We start from the raw sequence: 18,728 nt of genomic DNA on the forward strand, positions 1-18,728 counted from the left end.
GCCCAAAAACTGAAAAAACTATGATGTATAGGCTTAACATTTTTTCGACGAAAATGGTCGACCCCCTCCGATCTGTCTAAAGTTGATATGGAACCCTCTCATGGGTCTAAGAAACAGATGCCCGGTGCCCAATGGCCCTTAACGCATTCTATTCGGCGTGGAAATGATCTTTCCCGTGCAGCTGGTTAAGTTGAAGAAGTTGTGCTCGATGGGTTGCCTACCTACGCGGCGCATGTTCTAAGTATTCCAAAATGTGGATGATGTGTTGCCTACCTGTCGGGCGCATGCATTAATATTTCCTTATTTTTGCTGGGAAAGACGCTGTAGGACCGATAAATGATCCTCGAAGTAGTGTCAGGAATCATTAGGGAGTCTTATGGAGCTTGACAGCCTTTGATTTGGGCCATTTTAAGTTTGTCGATAAATATGACTTTACGCTTTTTTGTGCCGCGAGCTTGGTAGCATTGAACTCACGAGGGGGGAGGGGAGTGGATGTGTGTGTGTGTGTGTGTGTGTGTGTGTTTGTGTTGGTGTGCGTCTGTGTCCTTTAGTGAGAACAGACACAAACAACGATGGCAGCAGAGGACGAAAATAGGAAATTATCCGATATATTTGATGAAGGGTTGGACTTATTTAATAGAGTTTCAAAGACAGATGAAGCGACCAATAGTTCTAATGTACAGGTAGGACGATAAATTAAAAATTGTCTATTTACTCTCAAATGAACTCAAATGAGCCTAACTCATGACATCACACATTTGAAAGAGGTTGTAAGATTCTGATTAAGCATTATTTTGGCAGTAGATTTGTTAATAGTGCTTGTTCTCTTTAGAGGCACTGTACCTATTATTTATCTGACACTGTCAACTTAACCTCCATTATGAGCTGTCAACGTCTTCACTTCATACTTTGCTCATTCATTGTAAATGCTTTTTTTGTGATGTCTGTCCTTATTCGTAATTGTATTAATTCATTGCTCTATGTGTTATGTTTTCAGGCAGAGATCAAAAAGTGTATGCACTTACTCGAAGATGCTACACGATTAGTCTCTTTAGCTGGAATATTTTCATCAAATGAAAGTGTCGAGGAAGTTCCTACCAGCAATATAAAATATTTCTTAATGCCAGCGTTGTTGGGTACATTATCTTTAAAGTTATGTGTTGCGGATCGTCTTGAAGTAATAACAACAGCTGAAGTATACTTCCGTGACTTTCTGCAAAGAGTGAAAGATTATGGTGTGGCAGATATAGAAATTCCACCTGCTGTTGAGATTCCAGATGAAGATTCAGCCACTGATATGGTTAATGCTATGCATACCAACAGAGGCATGGATGTAGCAGCCATGGCCAGACAACGATTTGCCAAAATTGAAAGGTATTCTTCCGCAATGCACTAACACTTTAAACTGTCTTGGGATTGTGCAATATTTATGAATCATTTGCAGGTTTAAGCAACAAAAAGAGCTTGAGAGCCAGATGCAAACTCTTCGTAAGGCAATGGAAAATGAGACAGTTGATGAGGATATTAAGCGAAATTATTTCCTTACCATGTGTAAATCATTTGCAAGTCAAGCTTTGGATGAATTGAGCTGTCTTGATTCTGAAAAACCACTTCTAGCACATAGAGCTAATGTATGTCCTTTTGATACTTTTTTTGTTATATTGTTACTGTTACATTATTTATCACTATTTAATTACTGCAGCTGAAAAAACAAGAGGCATTGGGCAAATCAGAGGATGAGCATGAAAGGGAAAAAAGACCAAAGTATACTCCAAGACGTCCCCTTATGCCTGTCATCATAACAAAAGATGAAGTTCAAAAGAGAGTCTTTGGTGCTGGTTACCCATCTCTTCCTACAATGACAGTTCAAGAATTTTATGAACAGCGTATAAATGATGGCATGTAAGTTGAGCAAACGGATTTTGTTATTGTCAAAAAAGGTTTTATAGGAGAGTTTGAACTTATCGATGACTATTAGTATTATTTATCTGTTTAAATGCTTTTGTACTTTGCAGATGGAAACCTCCTGGGCAAGGCCAGTCAATGCAAAATATGGCAGCTGAAGAGGCTGATGGCCTGAAGGAGCAGATTGCAGAGCAAGAGGCAGCTGCTAAGGAGGAGAAGGTTGAAGCAGATGACCCAGAATTGCTTGCTCAGGCAAGGAACTGGGATGATTACAAGGATACTCATCGAACCGGTTGGGGCAACCGTATGAATAGGAGTTAATAAATCCTATGCAGTCTTGTAGACGGCAAGCTAGGATAGTGTCATTTCTTAATTCAGTACCTGTGTGTAACAAGGCGCATTGAGAGTTTTGTTTGTTCTTGGGCAGCTGATTTAGTGACCAGCTGTTTGTATTGTTTCCATCAATTGTCATTTAATTAAGTACTAAGTCTGGTACATGATTGATAAATATCCATAGATTAGGAGAGATGGATTTCTCTTCAGTATTAAGTTTGCCAGAGGTCAGCAAACTTTTTCTCAAATGAGACAGAATGAGACTGAAACTGTAATTTCACTTCTTGGATTGTTTAGCTACCTTAAACTAAAAGAAATTCTTATACTTTTTGTGCTGGTACAGTAAATAAATGAGTAAAAATGTTCCTTAGGTGAACGTTTTCTTTTATTAATATATCTCTGGTACATTGGCTGAAATGAACACACTTGTTTAGGACTGTCAAGGTAGCCTTTTTAACAATAAATAAAATGATCAGAATTAAGGTATCATAGTGATTTTATTTAAGTATGCGTCTTTTGGTTTGGCCCCTATACCAAGATAGCATTTTGAGGAGCTTAGTGGGAATTTTTCAATTCACAATAATGTCTTTAAATTTAAAACAGAAATTTGTTTAAAAAAACCTTCGGTAAATGTTCTCTAGGCATTGGTGTGTGGGAAGAAATTGAAAAGGGAGATACTATTTCATCAGTAAGGCCTTAAAAGTATAATTATTGGTAACAAATTTTAGGCTACTGGTAAGGCCACAAAATACAAGAAGCTGACAAATGCATCAAACTGCATTTTCCCACCATCAACATAAGATTGTTTGCACTACTGACAAGTAATTTATAAGCTGAGCTCACCCTAGAATGAATAAAATGCACACATTTCTATAAAACCACTCTACATAAACCACACCCAATAATGCAACAGAAGCTCAAGACCCCTGACAAGAAGAGACCCTTATTGTGAGAAAAAGGAAACAAATAACCTGACGGATACAATTGTAGTAAATGCAAAGGTTTTCCCAAAGATAGAAATTCTGAAGAAACACTTTGAGTACATAACACCAAAACAACGGGGTTAATCATACTTGTCAATGGTCACTGCATAATTAAGTGTGACTGCAGGGAGAGTTGAATCTTCCACCAGTTGGCAAACATAACTTTATACATTCAAGAAGAAAAAAGAAGAGAAGATTTCAGTAACTACATTTATTATGCGATTTATTAAGATTTATTGTTATGTCTCAACGGCATAAACTATAATCTGATGCAACTCTAAATGTTGCCTCAAACATACGGCATAACAAGAATGGAAAATTGCTAAGAATTGCACATCAAGGTGGACAGAATGGCATACAAAACATCAGATAAAAATGCATTTATATACAAAATGGAGTTGGAGGGGACGTAGAGTGTGGAGTAACAAACAAAAAAAGAAGAAAACTTTAGAATATAATGTCAAAAGCTCAGGCTGGAACAATATTAAGTTCATTTGTCACTTCAACATAAAGCTTGAGTTCACAACTAAAACTATTGCGCTCACCATTGTTTGTCTTAGACTAGTTCAAGGTACTTGAGAAAGAGAAAAGATACTATCCAATGCCACAAAGTTACACACAAACAGGATGATATTCTTAAGAAGGCTTCAGGACAGCACACATACCGTATTTACTCAAAATATCCTGAGGGAATATAAGATCTTGGAAATTGATCCATGCGAACCTTATGAGTTATGAGATCTGGTTCTTCAATGATGACAACAGACGGCAAGCGAGTCAGGTACAATCAAGGCAACATATTAGTGACGTGGCTGTGCTTTGATGCATGAGACACCATATCTCAACAGATTTGAGTTTGTCTTTCAAATAACAAAGGAAAAAGAAACACAACTGAATGGATTAAGTATTGCTAAATTGGAATGAACTCAAGAGATTGAACAAAGCAAAAAGAATATAAATCGTTGGATACATTGATAGCGATTACTAATGCTTCACAAAGCAAGCAGGAACACATTAAAATGACAAATCATTAAAAAAAAAATGAAAAAGTGACAAGTGATTTATTGGTTGACCAAAGCATCCATAAAAATAAATAAACATCAAATACTGGTAACTGCTTTACAAGAAGCTTGTCCGCACAAATTTCAAGCCACAGCTTGAATTATAGATGCTGCATTGATTCACCAATGAATATGAAGAGGAATAAGCAGCTGCACCCCTGGCTCATGAGTTTAAGTAAATACGGTACCATTGATTACGAGGACCAATTTAAAAACAAGAAGCTATAGGGCTTCTACACCCTTCTAATAACTGAGAGTCAAACATGATTAGAAGCAAATAAACTCTGTGGAGACCACAAACACACACAAAACACCCATTTGGGCTTTGATTGTTGATACAGATATCCACATACAGCGATCTGTGGCACAACATACAGCTACTGTTAACATTAACTAAGTAGCACATCTATCAATTATGTACACATCTGTTATTTAACAAAGAAAAAAAAGGTAAAAGAAAGATTCATCAGGTTGGAGCAGCATTAAAATTTATAATCATATCATATGCAACTGCATGTAGCTTAACGTAGACCTTAAGATTACGTATGCCTGCCCATGTACATTGACAATTGCAATTATGTTGCGGTCAGATTTCTTAATAGGTACTAAAAAAAATAATGCCCTTTTATATCATCAGTACAGTACATCAGAAGGTACAGTGTCCAAATCAGAATAATATACATCCCAAACATCCTTAATAATTATTTATTTTATATCAATGGTGTCCAATCATGAAAGGTGTTAAAGAACTTACAAATTACCTCCACAAATTTATGGTATAATCCCTACATGAAATATGATCTATATGTGTTGTATTTCGGAAAAGACATTACCTAGGTAAACTGAAGAACACAAATTAAGGCTAATGATGAAAGAATAGTTCACTAAATTACAGAAACTAGATTTTAGAGATGGGCGTATGATTGCAAAGTCCCACCAGTCTGCCTTTTAAAAGGCATAGTCAACAAAAAAGAAAATGTTTAAAATCCTATTTTAAGCATTTTTCAATAAATGATATAAAATAAACTGCACTAAATAAAAACAATTACATAATAAACATTACTTCCCGGCATTGTCACTGTCAAAGTCAGATATGGTACAACTCAGTTTAATTCATTTGGCTAAGCCATACAACAATTAAGAAATAAAAATGGGGGTACGGTATGTACATATATAATATTAATCTGCATGCTCTGTGGGGTACTAGACTCCTCTTTTGGAGGGCTTTGACTATCAATGATGGAGTCATATCTCCATCAATGATGGAGTCATATTTCAAAGTTAATATAGAATATGAATTTCTAAAATTAACAGTCACACACATTTATGCAAAGTACATGACCTTCTTTGTGTCTGCATGTACAGTGATAGCTCGAGCCATGGCCCCAGGCGTTCTATCTTCACTGCAGCCTGATTGATGTGAACCTTCTCCACTGTAACAGAAAATCAACAAGTGTCCATGGAATATGAAAGGAGACGGGAGTAAAGTGCATTACCAAGAGAAAGATTTTGTTACCTGTCGTGTTCCTTCTCTACCAAATGGTACCGTGCACGGAAGGCTACTAGGTGAGCGTAGTACGCTGGGGCAGGAATGGAAACGGAACGGGTGCATCTCACATAAGTGTGGCACAACTGGTATGTCAGGCACTGGAGCTCATCTGAGTCAAAGTGGTTGTCATCCCACAACACGTGGTAGTGACTTGGACGGCTAGTACCCTGCAGAAAATGGTTGAAGCAATCAGCAAAGCCCTTATAAGAAGACCTTATCATGCACAACATACCACAAAACTTACTTGAATACCCTGGTGACTGCATAAATAGAAGTCAAACTCAGTAGGGTGTGTTATACCAACATCAACAGTTGTTCCGGCGGGAATGTTGCCAGACTTTCCAGACTGGTCTTTCTTGTCAGAGCAGAACAATCTGTAAACAAAACCAAATTATTATACCTTACAGATTTCCCAAGCTACTTGCAGCATGAAGATCAAGTACAACAGGGAGACATTACCTAGTGTGGTGCCTCTTCTGGACAACAATAAATGTGATGCCAGGCTTGTAGTCTCCTTCCAATTTAATACAAGCCTCTCTAATAGCAGTCAGTTCATGCTGGAGCACAGCCAAGAACTGCCCCTCCGAAACTCCATCACGATACAGAATAATGCGATGAGGTTTGTATCCTCCAGTGCTCTTGTAAAACATGATGAGAAGTTCTCGTACCATGGAGCTCAGCTCTTGTATGATTTCTTGACGGTGCTGTTGAACTCTAACAGTAGCAGCATACCTGACGAGTAAATTTAAAATTTTAACAAATAGAATAAGACAACTAATAAACACTTCTTACAGAAAAGTCAGAGTCAGAATGGGGATAGGGTTATCCAACAGAAATAATCCTTACCGACTTGGATGAGCATCCATGGAGCCAACAACTGCAGCAATGGAAGGCTTCTTGTTATCTCCTGCAGGTGGATGAGTTACATCCGACCCAAGGAATATAACAGGCTCATTGAATACTTTGGGTCTAATGCTTGGCACTAAGATACTGTTGATTCCACCCAACTTTACATTGATCTTGAGGCATAAATTTGATAAAGTTTGAGGAGATGTTTTGTTTACATTCTTAGCTTGGACACACTGTGTTGCCATGCCCATAACTGTGTCTCCCACTCGTTTCACTTCAGCTGCAAGGAGAAACAAGATCAGCAAAAATGTACTCAAATTAACATGTCCCACTCAATAGAGTAACAATTACACTTACCATAAACGGGCGTTTTTCCAGGCAAGACAACAACTACCAACTGAAGAGCCTGGAATGTAGTCTTCAAGTATCTGAACATGGGTTCAACTTGATCTGGACCAGTTGCATATTTGCCTGGAATCATAATGCCATTAAGTAAAGTGACATGCCTACACAAAGGAGAAAAACAAAACACAATACAACAGAAAAACTTACAGAAACAAGGTTGACCGATGATGGGCATTCCAGCATCATTACTAATTTTCTGAAGATTTGTGGTGAAAAGCCTGTAGAAAATCAGAAGCAAATTTTGATTAATATTTTAAAAGTACTGAGTTAAAGACAATGTTTCCTTAAAGAGCATATAAAAACCTTAGAGCGTCTTCACGAACTGTTCGCTGAGGAGCGAAACAAGCGATAGCCCAGACTCGGATCTCCACACCTGTGTAGAACTGCTTGCCACGCATGTCCCAAACTCCTTGAATGGGAAGCGCCTGTTGTTTTGCCTGCGCAATGAGACTTTACTGTTCTTGCCATCCAAGCTACGTACCTCCCCCAAGCAAAGAAAGTAATTGTTTCTTTTACTTTAAGAGAAAGGATGCAATTGGTACTTTGTCAAAATACTACTAAGGGTTCATTTCTACACGTGCAATCAATGAAATATAGAAGTTCAAAGAGAATACTTTAAGTTGAAAAGACGACTGGAAGAAAACAAGAGCAATGAGTATAATCAAAGCATTGAGAAAGCTCAAGCAAAGCAAGGAAATTTAATACATGGAGTCATTGAATTAAAGATCAGCAAATGACATGACATAGGTTGACCAATGAAAAACATTGACAAGCTTCCACTACTACATGCTGGTCACAACATTCTAAATTAATTTCTTTGCTTCAGGAGAAGTCGCAGAAATTCACAGCATCAACTGAGCTTATACCGCATAATACCATACAAAAGATACAGACATGCAGGTTCAAATTGATAAAAAAAAAAGCTTCAGGAAAGTAAAATAAACTAAACTGCTGGGGCTTTAAACTGAGCCCCAAAGAAATGATCAATGGCCCATTTTCAATGGAGACCCAATAAGAAAGTTTCATACGGACAGAATATATAATAAAACTCCACAAAAAGATCACGAGGGCTGAGGTGTTTACTAGAAGTTCTACATCGTAAAGAGGTTTCACAGTATAACATACATACTTGGGCCTTGGCTCCCAGGAAATTTAAACTGAAACTGGACTTAAGATTTTTTTCTGGTTACAGTAAGTTAACTCACCATGCCGAGTCCACCAATTTGGCCAGTCAAGGATTGAGAAGGTCGGCCTCCATACTGCAGCTTGGGTGGAGCAAGAACTCGACCACGAACTTCCATCATGTGATTGGAAATTGTGAGACCAAACTCTTGAACATACGCATCATTGTTGAAATCCGCTCTGCGGACTAAGTTGTTGATTTCACGTTCTCTGTCTGGAGCAGATCTTGCTGTTGCCTTGATCATAGTCGATGTCTGCATATCAGTAAGCTTCTTGATACAGCGCTGACCAGCAACAATGTTGCACACCTAAAAAATTGGAAGAGAAAGCATTTGAAACTTCAGTACAATAAAATGAAAGCGAAGGCAAACGTAGACATTGAAGAAATACCCACTTCAAGAGGAAGATACGTGTGCTTGTGTTCTTGCCCGACTTGAAGACATGGAAGATGAGGGTAGCGTAGCTTCATTTTGTATTTGTCCAGGAAATATTTGGCAACTGTGCATTCCACAGTTTGTCCATTTTCAAGTTGCAAAGGGAACCTATCAATCAAAAATTTATTATTAAACATTTCTCACTGCAACATTTGAAAAACAAATTATTGCTTAAGACAAACAAACTTACGATTGCATCTGAGACGGTCTGCGAGTCACATTGCATACTCTGTACTTGCGTCGCATAGTACCACAATGAGTGATCTCAATTTTCAGGCCCTTGATTTCTTTGGTAAATTTCACTCGCTGAGAGTCAGTCAAGGGTTTTCTTTGTTCATTGATATCTCTTATATCAAGGACCTCACACATAAACTCAATGACAGGCTGAGCTTTGTAAAATGCAGTGGCAGAAACTGAAATTTAGAAAATTTGATTAAAATCCAATTGGCTACCAAAAGAAAACACAACATGCCCATCCTACACAAGACTAAGTAAATACCATCAATATTCAGCATCATTTTCCACTGGCTTGGACGCACTGACTGATGGAAACCAAACCACACCTCACGACCCCCACCAAGAGGGTGATAGTAGCCATCAGGAGATGAGAAAAATGATCTTCCTACTGGAGTGTATGTCATTGATGGAAGGTGCCTCATAACAACATCTAAAGCCTGGAAATAAAAAAGAAGGTGTTTTTGAGTAAGCTTGTAACTGAAATACGAAGAGCCCACTAAGTTAGCTTTGATATCAACATACCAATATGGCATCATATGGGATCTGTCTTGTGCGACCTTCTAAAGCTTCCTCCAACGCAAATAGGGAAACTTGTGCCACCCACTTGATGTTAACACGGAATACACGATCTTTACCTTCACCCGGTAAAGTTACCTGAATTTTCAGAAAGTTAAACAAACTGTGGTAAAAATCTGCACTAACAAAGAGTGATGATTAATTTCATTAAAATAAAAGTGCTACCTCTAGTTCAACTCTATCATTGCCAATTGGAAGAGGATCTCTTGTGTACAAATTGTTGCGGCCATCAAAGACAGGCCTAAGTGTTCCAAATATCTTGCTGTAAGCATGTACCTGAAGAAAAAACCAATGGTAAAATAGAGTAATAAAATCATCAAAGCTGAATTTCTAAATAAAAATTACTATTATAGCCTTACCATAGTTTCAATGATTTCTCGATTAACTTTTCTAGGACATTTGTCAGGTTGAATATTGATGTCATAATGATGAACGTATCCTCTGGGCATTGTGACTTGGAAGTGATTGGCACGCAACACAATAGTCCGTCCATCTCGGCCTAAATTCGGTCGCCTTGGGCAGTTGAACACTGAAAATTAAGTTGAATTGATTAACATTTTATTCATGAAGGAATGTAAAACACAATGGAAGCTTTAGATTCCTTACTAGGCAGTTCAGGAGGTTGAGGAGGGTTAGGCTGATTGGCAGGAACCAGCCCTCCTGGAGGTGCACCTGCTGCGGGGGGTCCAACGGCACCGGCAGGCGCCACTGGAGGTCCACCTGGAGGGGCTGGAACAATTAAATCAGCACAGTGAGCACCAGATCATTTACATCAACAGAAAAGAAAAGAAATTGTGCTTTAAGTCAATCTAGTAAGACACTAAATTTAAAGAGTGACACTGCCTCCACAACTACAACCATAGAATAACAAGATTTTCCAAGCAAAAAATCAGTATGGAATTTCTACCTTGTAGGAAGAATTCATGGAGAAAAGTGTTAGGTAATTTCAAAAAAAATATTCCCTAATCAAAACTTTGGCATGCACTAAAACTATGGATAGTTTCATTTTAAAGAACATTTTAATAGACATGCAAATTCAACAGGAACATATACTGTGTCATAGACTCAAAGTACAAACAACAAAGAAAAACCACAAAATCCGTTACTGCGTGCACAAATGGGAGCAAGAAGTTATTTTAAGGTCAATCCTCTGGCATAAAGTTCAAATCATGCTCTGAGAGCAATCTTGAAAGAGGATAGACAATTCACAGTAACGTGAATCAGTAATCAATCAATTTAAAAAATGGTCTAATTAAGTCTGGAAAAGATCAAAAGTGGTCTGAACAAATTGAGAATATTTGATTAAAGCCAGATTTTAGAGTTAATACACCAACAAAACACCTACTTAATTTACAGCAAGCTTTGAAACATAGGCAGTTCACAAAGAAGCATTTTATAAGTACTTAAGGCATGAGTGTATAAATAAAAGATTATATAGCACTAAGGAAACAAGCTGATAGCCAGCACAGAAACCAAACACTACAAAATCCAGTCAATAAAAAAGGAGATTTATAATATTTAAAAAATTAAAAAGCAAAGGTACAGAGGGCCTGTGGTTAAAAACATATCATTACCAATGTCAGGGGACGTAGACGTCTGCGACCCCGGAACCGTCGACTGCCCTGAGCCTGGCCACGTGCTTTCATCTGGTGCGCAAACGTGAGCAGAAAGTGAGCAACAGCCCAGCAGACAGCGAGCCAAGCAAAACCAAGCAAAGCCGCTGCCTCCCAGCATGCTACAGCTTCAAACTTGTGACAAGATGTAATTTAATTATTATGATGAAGATAAATTAGAGAGCCTCAAGAGCTGAGCAGTCTTTAACTTGAAAAAACTTAACAAGAATACAACCAAAGTAAATTTTAAAACACTGCTACAGTTCAAAGCTTATGCAGCAAAAATTGGCGTTAAATTTTAAAAATGTAAACAAGCTGTAGCATGATCCACAAGATTAGCAGCTTTTACAATGTGCATAAATAGACAACTATTTACAAGAGTATGGAAATTGATGGAGAATAAAGTATTACTTCTGATTATACAAAACACAGCCACAATAAAAATATTAATTGGAATTTTTAGGTTGCTGTATCAAATGCAATCAGTGCAGGCTGAGGACAAGAAAATCTCCTAATCATTTTCCACACTCTCCAAATAATCAGTAAATGAAGACATTAATTCAGAAAGTTCGACATACATAAAATAGCATGAGACACAACCCTATAACATTTGGCATAAAATGACAAAAGAACCCAATAGAACATAGAGAAACAATGAAAGAAAAATGCAGAATGCAATTTAGATATTTCTTCTGTTTTCAATTGGATGAACATTTTTTTACCAAGAGAAACATAACAACCATGAAGTCCCCACACAAAAGAATCCAACATTTTATTTTGAAAACCACTGCAGACAAAGTGAAGTCAGTGTAGTTAATTAAATGAGATCAAGAATATTAAATGCACTAACAAATCATCTTGAGCATAAAAAAAATAGAAGGTAACAGAATGACAGCAAGAGATGAATTAGTTATTAGACAATGCACCTTGTTGTTACACAACAACTATACAGTCTTTTGAAGGGAGTAGATCAAACTTAACTGATAAATTATTCAAGCTTCAAACGGGCAGAAAAAAAATTGAAATAGTATCTTTTTTGATAATTGAAAACATCAAGGACAGAGTACATGGTTAAGTTGGAGCATCGCGATGGTACCCGCAGAAACACAACTTTTGCTTTGTTCAAAAACCCAGAGCAACCCATATAAATACGCAAAAAATTGAAAAAATTAAAAAGAGACATGAGTGACGCTTTTTGATAAAATTTGTACTGCAAGAGCAGAATTTTCGCATCTTCCATCTCATTACTGCATCTCGCGGAAAGGTCATCAAACTCGTAGGCGTGCATTGTTTTGGTCAAAGGAGTGCATTTAAGTGAAAATGTAGATTTCAAAGCATTCTCAGCATGTAAACAATCGCTCCGGAAATTGCTGATGGCGTAAATATTCCAACAAAACAAATAAATAGGGCAGGAATGCTACTTTTGACCTCCATCGGATATCAACTTTAGATCGGAAATACCCCACACCATTGACATCATTGAGCAGAATCATCCCTAAAACGGGAGCTCGAGGTAATCCAACACAAAATAACGATGCGAAGATCACTTACGTGGACCTACGGGGTACATCTTGGCTCGGAAGTACTAACTAGATTTTTGTAAACGACACAATAAATAAACTCAACACCCCTTCGGCCACGATGGGCGACTTCTCTCTCTCACAATCCCAACATGGCGTCGTGTGACGTAAAAACACGGGGGGTACGTTTTGGAAGAGGCTGTGGCATGTTACTGGAATCGGTCTAAAATGTGTCATGAACATAAATTGCATTGACAGATTCTAGCTAGCAAGCTCAACCGAAAGCGCTTCAAATACAGAAAGTGTAGGGGCTGCACTGTAGCGCATACAGAGAGTCGCTCTATCAAAAGAAGATAAAGACTTGGTCTTCGTAATGTTAGTTGGCTAGACTGACCGTGGCCGCCATCTTGCCGTGCACGTTCGTTGGCTAACCTGAATTGTTATCCTGAACTTTTGTCGTCGTGCTATTATGATCCGCGAGACGAAAATATCATGGGAATATTTAGGATCAACGGTATTGTTGGTAAAAGGGTTCCAGCAGCAACAAGTTTAATTGTACAGCAATTTGAGAATCTAAATCTCAAGGCTGTCAAAAGTATAGTGGCATCCTACGACCCTTTCGACGAGCGCTGCATTTCGACCAGGTATGTTAAGACTTGGGACCAACTTCAGAAGTTTTTCCACTTCATAAACAACCGTAATAAGTTCAACGACAGATAATCTTAGTTGACAAGCTAGTACTCTAGTCTATAAGTAATCATTCACTTACCATTAATTGACCCACACCCAAAGCCCTTAGATAAAATTGAGTAGGGCCCAGCATGAGGAATAGTCCCATTCATTTGTGGTGGAGAAATATTGGTTATTGATCCTGGTGTTGAGGACCCAGGAGTTCCAGGAGACGATGACATTCCAGCTCCGTCTGAAGCCATTCTGTTGAGAGAACGGACATGTCAGCACAAAAAGTACAATTAGTCTCTTTTTTGCTTTCAGAAAATTTGTGGAGTTCCTCAACCACAAAATAGTTACTAGGAAGTTTCCTGAGTTCAAGGTGCAAACAGCTATCAAGTGTGATCGTTCTGAACCAACAGTTTCTTTTGACCTTGGTGAGTGAACAACTTTATTAAGCTCAAATAATTAATAAGAACACCAATTCATTTACTCTTTTTCTTTCCAGTTACAGGCAAAAAGGTGCTATTTAAGGCTGCAAACCTAACTACGCTGGAAATGTTTGAACTTTACAATCGCTATGTATCACCATATGCACCTGAAGAAGAGAAACCCCGTGAAACTTTAACAACCAAAGCTATGCGACAGGGCAGGAAGTGAATGTGTGTGGGCGTTGTGACCAAAGATATTTGCCTTAAGAGACTTTTAACGTAATAGCTCCAAAATGGCAAAGAATAAGAAAGCATATAATATAGAACTTATTGACCATATCTACAATCAAGTACCGGCATTTACAGATGTCTTTGATGAAGAGACATGGTACATTTTTGTTGCCTTCTTTGTAATTGGCACAATTTTTATAGCAGTTGTTTTGTCTAGATTTGTTACAATCAGACCTGTTGGAGGATAAATTAATTAACCAAATTTTAACAGGTTTACATGTAGAATGTAGTCACTAATCAAGATTTGTTCCTGAGCTTATGTTTCTCTTGCTTTTCATGTAGTGTCTGTTAATACATTTATTGCTATACCAAGTTGTTTGATTTTTTTTTTTAATAAATATTTTTACCCCTTATCTGAGACAGCTGTGACTGAATTACTGTACAGTAGTAATATCTCTTTATGTTACCACTTCAAGTGGCATGACCTATCAATTAGATTTGTGTTAACAAATGTACATCAATGAAACCGGAGGTTGGTCAAGTTCAAAGTATTCCAGTTAAGTAGTAACCGACAACATCGTAAACTGACCATCATTCATCTCAGGTTGAAAATCAATGACACCAAGAAGCTTAAGCCTACTTCTGGGTAAAGCCCAAAGCCCTCCACATTGTTCATTTGCTGCAATGACAAAGCTGGCCAGTGAGTTTTAAATGTAGGCAGCTGAATAATTTGACACAAAATACCTCTGCCTATCTTTGAGTCCCTCTAACTGATACATCAACCCTGTGATGGAAACAAAGGAATGCCCCCTCTCCCCCCCCTTTCCTCTTTCCCTACCCAAGGACTGTTTCCATTCAACTTCCCAGCTGATCATTCATGCAGTCCGTTGTACAACAGACTGTTAAGATACCAGTGACACTTAAATGGTTTCGTGCAACTGACGAGCCTACAATCGGAAAAGTATTATGGGCACAACAGCCATTTAGTTTACGGTACCGTAGAATGGCCGATCCGGTGATCGTCTGGTAGGCCGGCTGTCAATCAAACTTCACTACGTCTCGGGTGTCCAAGTTCAAGTCGTAAACAAGCTGCCTCTTAGTGCCCGGAAAAATTGTTTACATTTTAGAATCATGCCTACACGGTAACTACGTAGCGGAACCGACCACTAACCACACTTCTCCGGTCCTGTCCGTGAAACGCCAAATGATCATTTTGCGGGCGGAAAACGGCGTAGCGAAACCTTGAAACTAGCAGAATGGTTGTCCCCAAGGGCCGGATGAGAACTTAACAGTAACATCGTGTCGGCTAAAAGGCGGCACCACCAAAACAATCGTTTATTTCAAGGTCAAGCTCTGGCTTATCAGCGTCCAGACCTGGTAGGCCCGGGCCTCATACTTTCGCAATCAGTAGGTGCGCATTCACTTACTTTGGAGAGATACTTACTGAAGTTTAAAATGGGCAACGATGGTTTACCCTTCGTAAGTAACTTCACAAACAAAGTTAAACCTGAGACACTTGTTTGACAGGTACATTCTCAAAACAAAGGCGAAAGGAGGCAAACTTTAAACAGCCTTGTCCTAGGACCAGCCTGTAGCCTGTAAAACAATCCACAAGGACTCGGTACCCCCCACCACTTCTTCAAAACCCCAGCGTAGTGAGACGTCCTTCGACAATTTTCCTAACAAAGACTTGCAAGCATTCCCCAAACGTGTTGGAGCGAACAAAGAAGGGTGGACAAGAGTGAATTAAAGGGCACAAAGCACGAAAGGGGACATGGAAGCCGAGTCGAATCGCAGATTTTGCGCACTTTTCCGTGATGCCGAAGTACGTTCGGGTTCGGGAAGTGGGCCCGAAGCGACCCGAACCGAGTCGCATCGACCAATCACGGAGCACCCTTCGACGCGCCAAATTCAGTTGCCGGAATGAGAGGACCCGACTAGACCCGCGCATTTTACGACCAACTACAGTACTGCCGCCACAGCCACACTCGTGCCTGTTTGACCTGACACTGCTAAAAGAAGTGAGATGGCAAAAATTAGACAGAGAAACACATTGCTAAAGAATTGCCTGCTCCATTTATTTAGAAAATACAATTCTACATACCAGCATTATAAACGCTAAAAAAAGGACACTTTATTTTCTTCACACAAAATAAACCCCACCTTGGCTATGTCACATCAGCTGACAAATTCAGTCCATTCCATTCAGTCTCTATTCTGGCTACCTATTCTGGTATTTGTAAGATGCAAATGAAGTAATTATTTTAATACCCAAGAAACAAGTAAGGTTTAGTATACATTACAGTGGAAAAGATAAACCCAAGAATAAATGCAACATGATGATCAATTTTAATCCATTGACATTCCTTCATCATCATCATCCTTCTTCTTGTCAGGTGTTTTGGTATTGTCCATCTTCTTCTTCTTTTCTGGTTGTGTCACTTCACCGGGACTGGCTTCAGTTGGACCAGTAGTACCACCAGCAGATGGGGTGCTTGGGGAACCCGTAATACTTGTTCTTTGCAGGGCTCGGACAAAGTCTTCCATGTTGCCTCGGTTAGCAGCTGACACAGCATCTCCATCGACATCAAATTGATTGATGACATGGCCTATTTGGCCAGACTGGAGAGCATCTGAGAAGCTGCTCAGTGCCTAAACAAAAACAATAAATAAATTAGGATGTCACATGAATTTTTCAGGTTTAGCCATGAGTTAGCTGTAGTGTTGGGTCTCTACCAAATGTGATGCATTACTTATAGCAGCACATCCCCTGAGAAATAAGGCCCTTGATGGATATTTTATGCTCTTGCGCAGGTCTCCAACCAACACTTGAGGAGGAAGATGCGAACGAGCAAAAGGTTATGTTCACATTGTATTTCATTACCTGCTGGAACTGAGGAGATGTTAAAGTCAACCTCAGGCGTTCTTGTGGGTCACCAGAATCTTCAATGGGTGATGGCAGGTGTTGCTGCAGCTCTCTGACAACGGCAGGGTTGCTCAGTAAAGGCTGAATACTTTCAGTATTTAGTCCAGCTGCTAGATCCACTAAACAAGGAGGAGACGTGTTATTCATCAAGGATAACCAGATAAAATACTGCTTTAACAAAAAGGCACTTGGAAATGAAATCTTACCAGACTGACGCTGATCACCGTCGGGTAATGAACCCAGAGTTGACAAGAAGTTACGCAAGTCGTTCAACTGAATGGGGTTTTGAGCACTCTGCTCGGCTGTATTCCCTATATTAAAAACAAAGTAAATTTGATGAAAAATTAAGATGCAAAGTTGGCAGACAGACAAAATTGAAACGCATTAAAATAAACAGCCAAAAGCGTCCAGGGCAACTCACTGTTACCTTTAGTTGATAGAGGCTTGGAGCTGGTCCGGGATGAAGTGGGAGTAGAAGTGCTGCCAGATCCACTTGTAGCACTTGCAGTAGCAGTTGAAGCACTTGGTGCAGAATCACTGGAGGCTGTGGCTGGAGTGCTCGATGATCCACTGCTTCCACTTCCACCACCACCGCCACTGCTGCTGCTCTTGTTTCCCGAGCCTGAGGATCGTGGGGCACTGAGAACATAGTACAAGTGCCACAATCAATATCCTCAAACTTTTATTTTGCCTCACTTAAGCTGAAGAACGACAGTCAATACTAAACCTAAAAGAGAGGTGCTTACTTCATGGTGCCCAAAAGACTGGAGAGACCACCTCCCCCAAACAATTGAACAAGCTGCTGTTGAGACATGTTGCTCAGAAGGTTCTGAATCTGAATGTCACTATCTGAAAGCATACAAAGAATAAGTGTCACCTAATTCTCATCTAATACACAGGAGGGGAATGGCAAGGAGTTGATTCTAACCTGGAGTGCCACCACCACTACGATTCGTGGGAGGGTTGTTCAGAATTTCGTTCAGCCTTCGGCAATTTTCATCATCCTTGTCAGTCTTCGGCTCCTACACAATATAACAAAGACTTACTTAATAAACAAATAGCCAGACACACTACGAGAGACAGTAATGTCTGTGAAAAAAGACATTCATCTGCGGAATTAATGAAGTGGCACAAGGCGTGTCGGCTTCCTCACGAACCTGAACCCAGAAGAAGAATTTCTTGTTGGACGACTTGAACTTTAAGACGTAAACACGACCAGTAGTGCACTGATTAACACGTTTGAACTCGCAATCATCAGGGAAAATGATGAGATCCTACAAACAGAGATTGAATCAAATATTTGCAATGTAATCGCAGGATCATAGAAATTGTACAGGTTAGGACTGAACTAAACATTTAAATTAGCATAGATGATAAGGGATTTTCCACGAGACTTACATCTTCAATCGTTCCTGTTTGACGATCTTTCCAGCAGAAATGCATGAGGGACTCCTCAGACTGATAAACGTACAATAAACCCTTCCTTTTGTCCGGGTGGACAATCTTGCCTTTCATAGTCATTTTGCCAGCTTTAAATTCCACCAAATTCTTATTTTGAGAGCGCGAGCTCGAATTACCAAATAAGGCACCTCCCCCCGGCATGGCTGAGTATTTAAAAACTTTTTATATAAATAAGGAAAATTAAACCCAAGTAAATATCGGGCGGCGGCGTGATGATGACTGGGAAGAACGACCGAACAGACAGACAGACACCACACAGGCAGCTAGACAGACCGACAGGGTGTGTTCGTGCGGCGCAGGCGCAAGTGGTCAGATGATGCACTGGGAAGGGAAGGGAGGGAAGGGAAGGCGCAAGGCGCGGAC

The 18,728-nt window shown here is 39.3% G+C and overlaps 5 protein-coding genes across 12 annotated transcripts; 3 read left to right on the plus strand and 2 right to left on the minus strand.

Moving 5' to 3' along the window:
• Nucleotides 1–506: 506 nt before the first annotated feature.
• On the plus strand, nt 507–2,611 carry LOC117652791 (immunoglobulin-binding protein 1). The gene is made up of 5 exons (XM_034397893.1): nt 507–683; nt 998–1,374; nt 1,445–1,631; nt 1,703–1,902; nt 2,016–2,611. Exons 1-5 carry the CDS (start codon nt 573–575, stop codon nt 2,224–2,226), a joined length of 1,086 nt encoding a protein of 361 aa, XP_034253784.1. The 5' UTR covers nt 507–572; the 3' UTR covers nt 2,227–2,611.
• A 105-nt stretch (nt 2,612–2,716) lies between these two features.
• On the minus strand, nt 2,717–15,806 carry LOC117652789 (protein argonaute-2). Of its 8 annotated transcripts, none has more exons than XM_034397888.1 (19): nt 15,423–15,806; nt 13,417–13,580; nt 11,089–11,160; nt 10,121–10,243; nt 9,874–10,043; nt 9,680–9,790; nt 9,461–9,592; nt 9,201–9,375; nt 8,892–9,114; nt 8,662–8,809; nt 8,291–8,575; nt 7,389–7,510; nt 7,233–7,303; nt 7,038–7,151; nt 6,678–6,960; nt 6,291–6,563; nt 6,076–6,205; nt 5,799–5,998; nt 2,717–5,715 (listed from the first exon to the last, which is right to left on the minus strand). In XM_034397888.1, exons 2-19 carry the CDS (start codon nt 13,577–13,579, stop codon nt 5,607–5,609), a joined length of 2,904 nt encoding a protein of 967 aa, XP_034253779.1. In that variant the 5' UTR covers nt 13,580; nt 15,423–15,806; the 3' UTR covers nt 2,717–5,606. The 8 variants fall into 8 exon arrangements, with proteins under 8 accessions (XP_034253779.1, XP_034253774.1, XP_034253778.1 ...); XM_034397883.1 differs by having other exon boundaries at nt 7,389–7,522; nt 15,423–15,804; XM_034397887.1 differs by having other exon boundaries at nt 7,389–7,522; nt 15,406–15,804.
• LOC117652792 lies at nt 13,027–14,122 on the plus strand. Its single transcript, XM_034397894.1, has 3 exons — nt 13,027–13,291; nt 13,641–13,753; nt 13,825–14,122. The coding sequence occupies exons 1-3, from the start codon at nt 13,140–13,142 to the stop codon at nt 13,974–13,976; spliced, it is 417 nt and encodes a 138-aa protein (XP_034253785.1). The 5' UTR covers nt 13,027–13,139; the 3' UTR covers nt 13,977–14,122.
• LOC117652794 lies at nt 14,007–14,350 on the plus strand. Its single transcript, XM_034397895.1, has one exon. It carries the CDS (start codon nt 14,041–14,043, stop codon nt 14,224–14,226), a length of 186 nt encoding a protein of 61 aa, XP_034253786.1. The 5' UTR covers nt 14,007–14,040; the 3' UTR covers nt 14,227–14,350.
• Nucleotides 15,807–16,035: 229 nt separating the features above from the next.
• LOC117652790 (proteasomal ubiquitin receptor ADRM1 homolog) lies at nt 16,036–18,630 on the minus strand. The gene is made up of 8 exons (XM_034397892.1): nt 18,303–18,630; nt 18,062–18,178; nt 17,833–17,926; nt 17,651–17,753; nt 17,332–17,543; nt 17,111–17,215; nt 16,863–17,023; nt 16,036–16,630 (listed from the first exon to the last, which is right to left on the minus strand). Exons 1-8 carry the CDS (start codon nt 18,504–18,506, stop codon nt 16,328–16,330), a joined length of 1,299 nt encoding a protein of 432 aa, XP_034253783.1. The 5' UTR covers nt 18,507–18,630; the 3' UTR covers nt 16,036–16,327.
• Nucleotides 18,631–18,728: the final 98 nt, after the last annotated feature.

The sequence above is a fragment of the Thrips palmi genome, unplaced genomic scaffold (assembly GCF_012932325.1).
Source record: "Thrips palmi isolate BJ-2018 unplaced genomic scaffold, TpBJ-2018v1 HiC_scaffold_7, whole genome shotgun sequence".
Classification (NCBI taxonomy): Eukaryota; Metazoa; Arthropoda; class Insecta; order Thysanoptera; family Thripidae; genus Thrips; species Thrips palmi.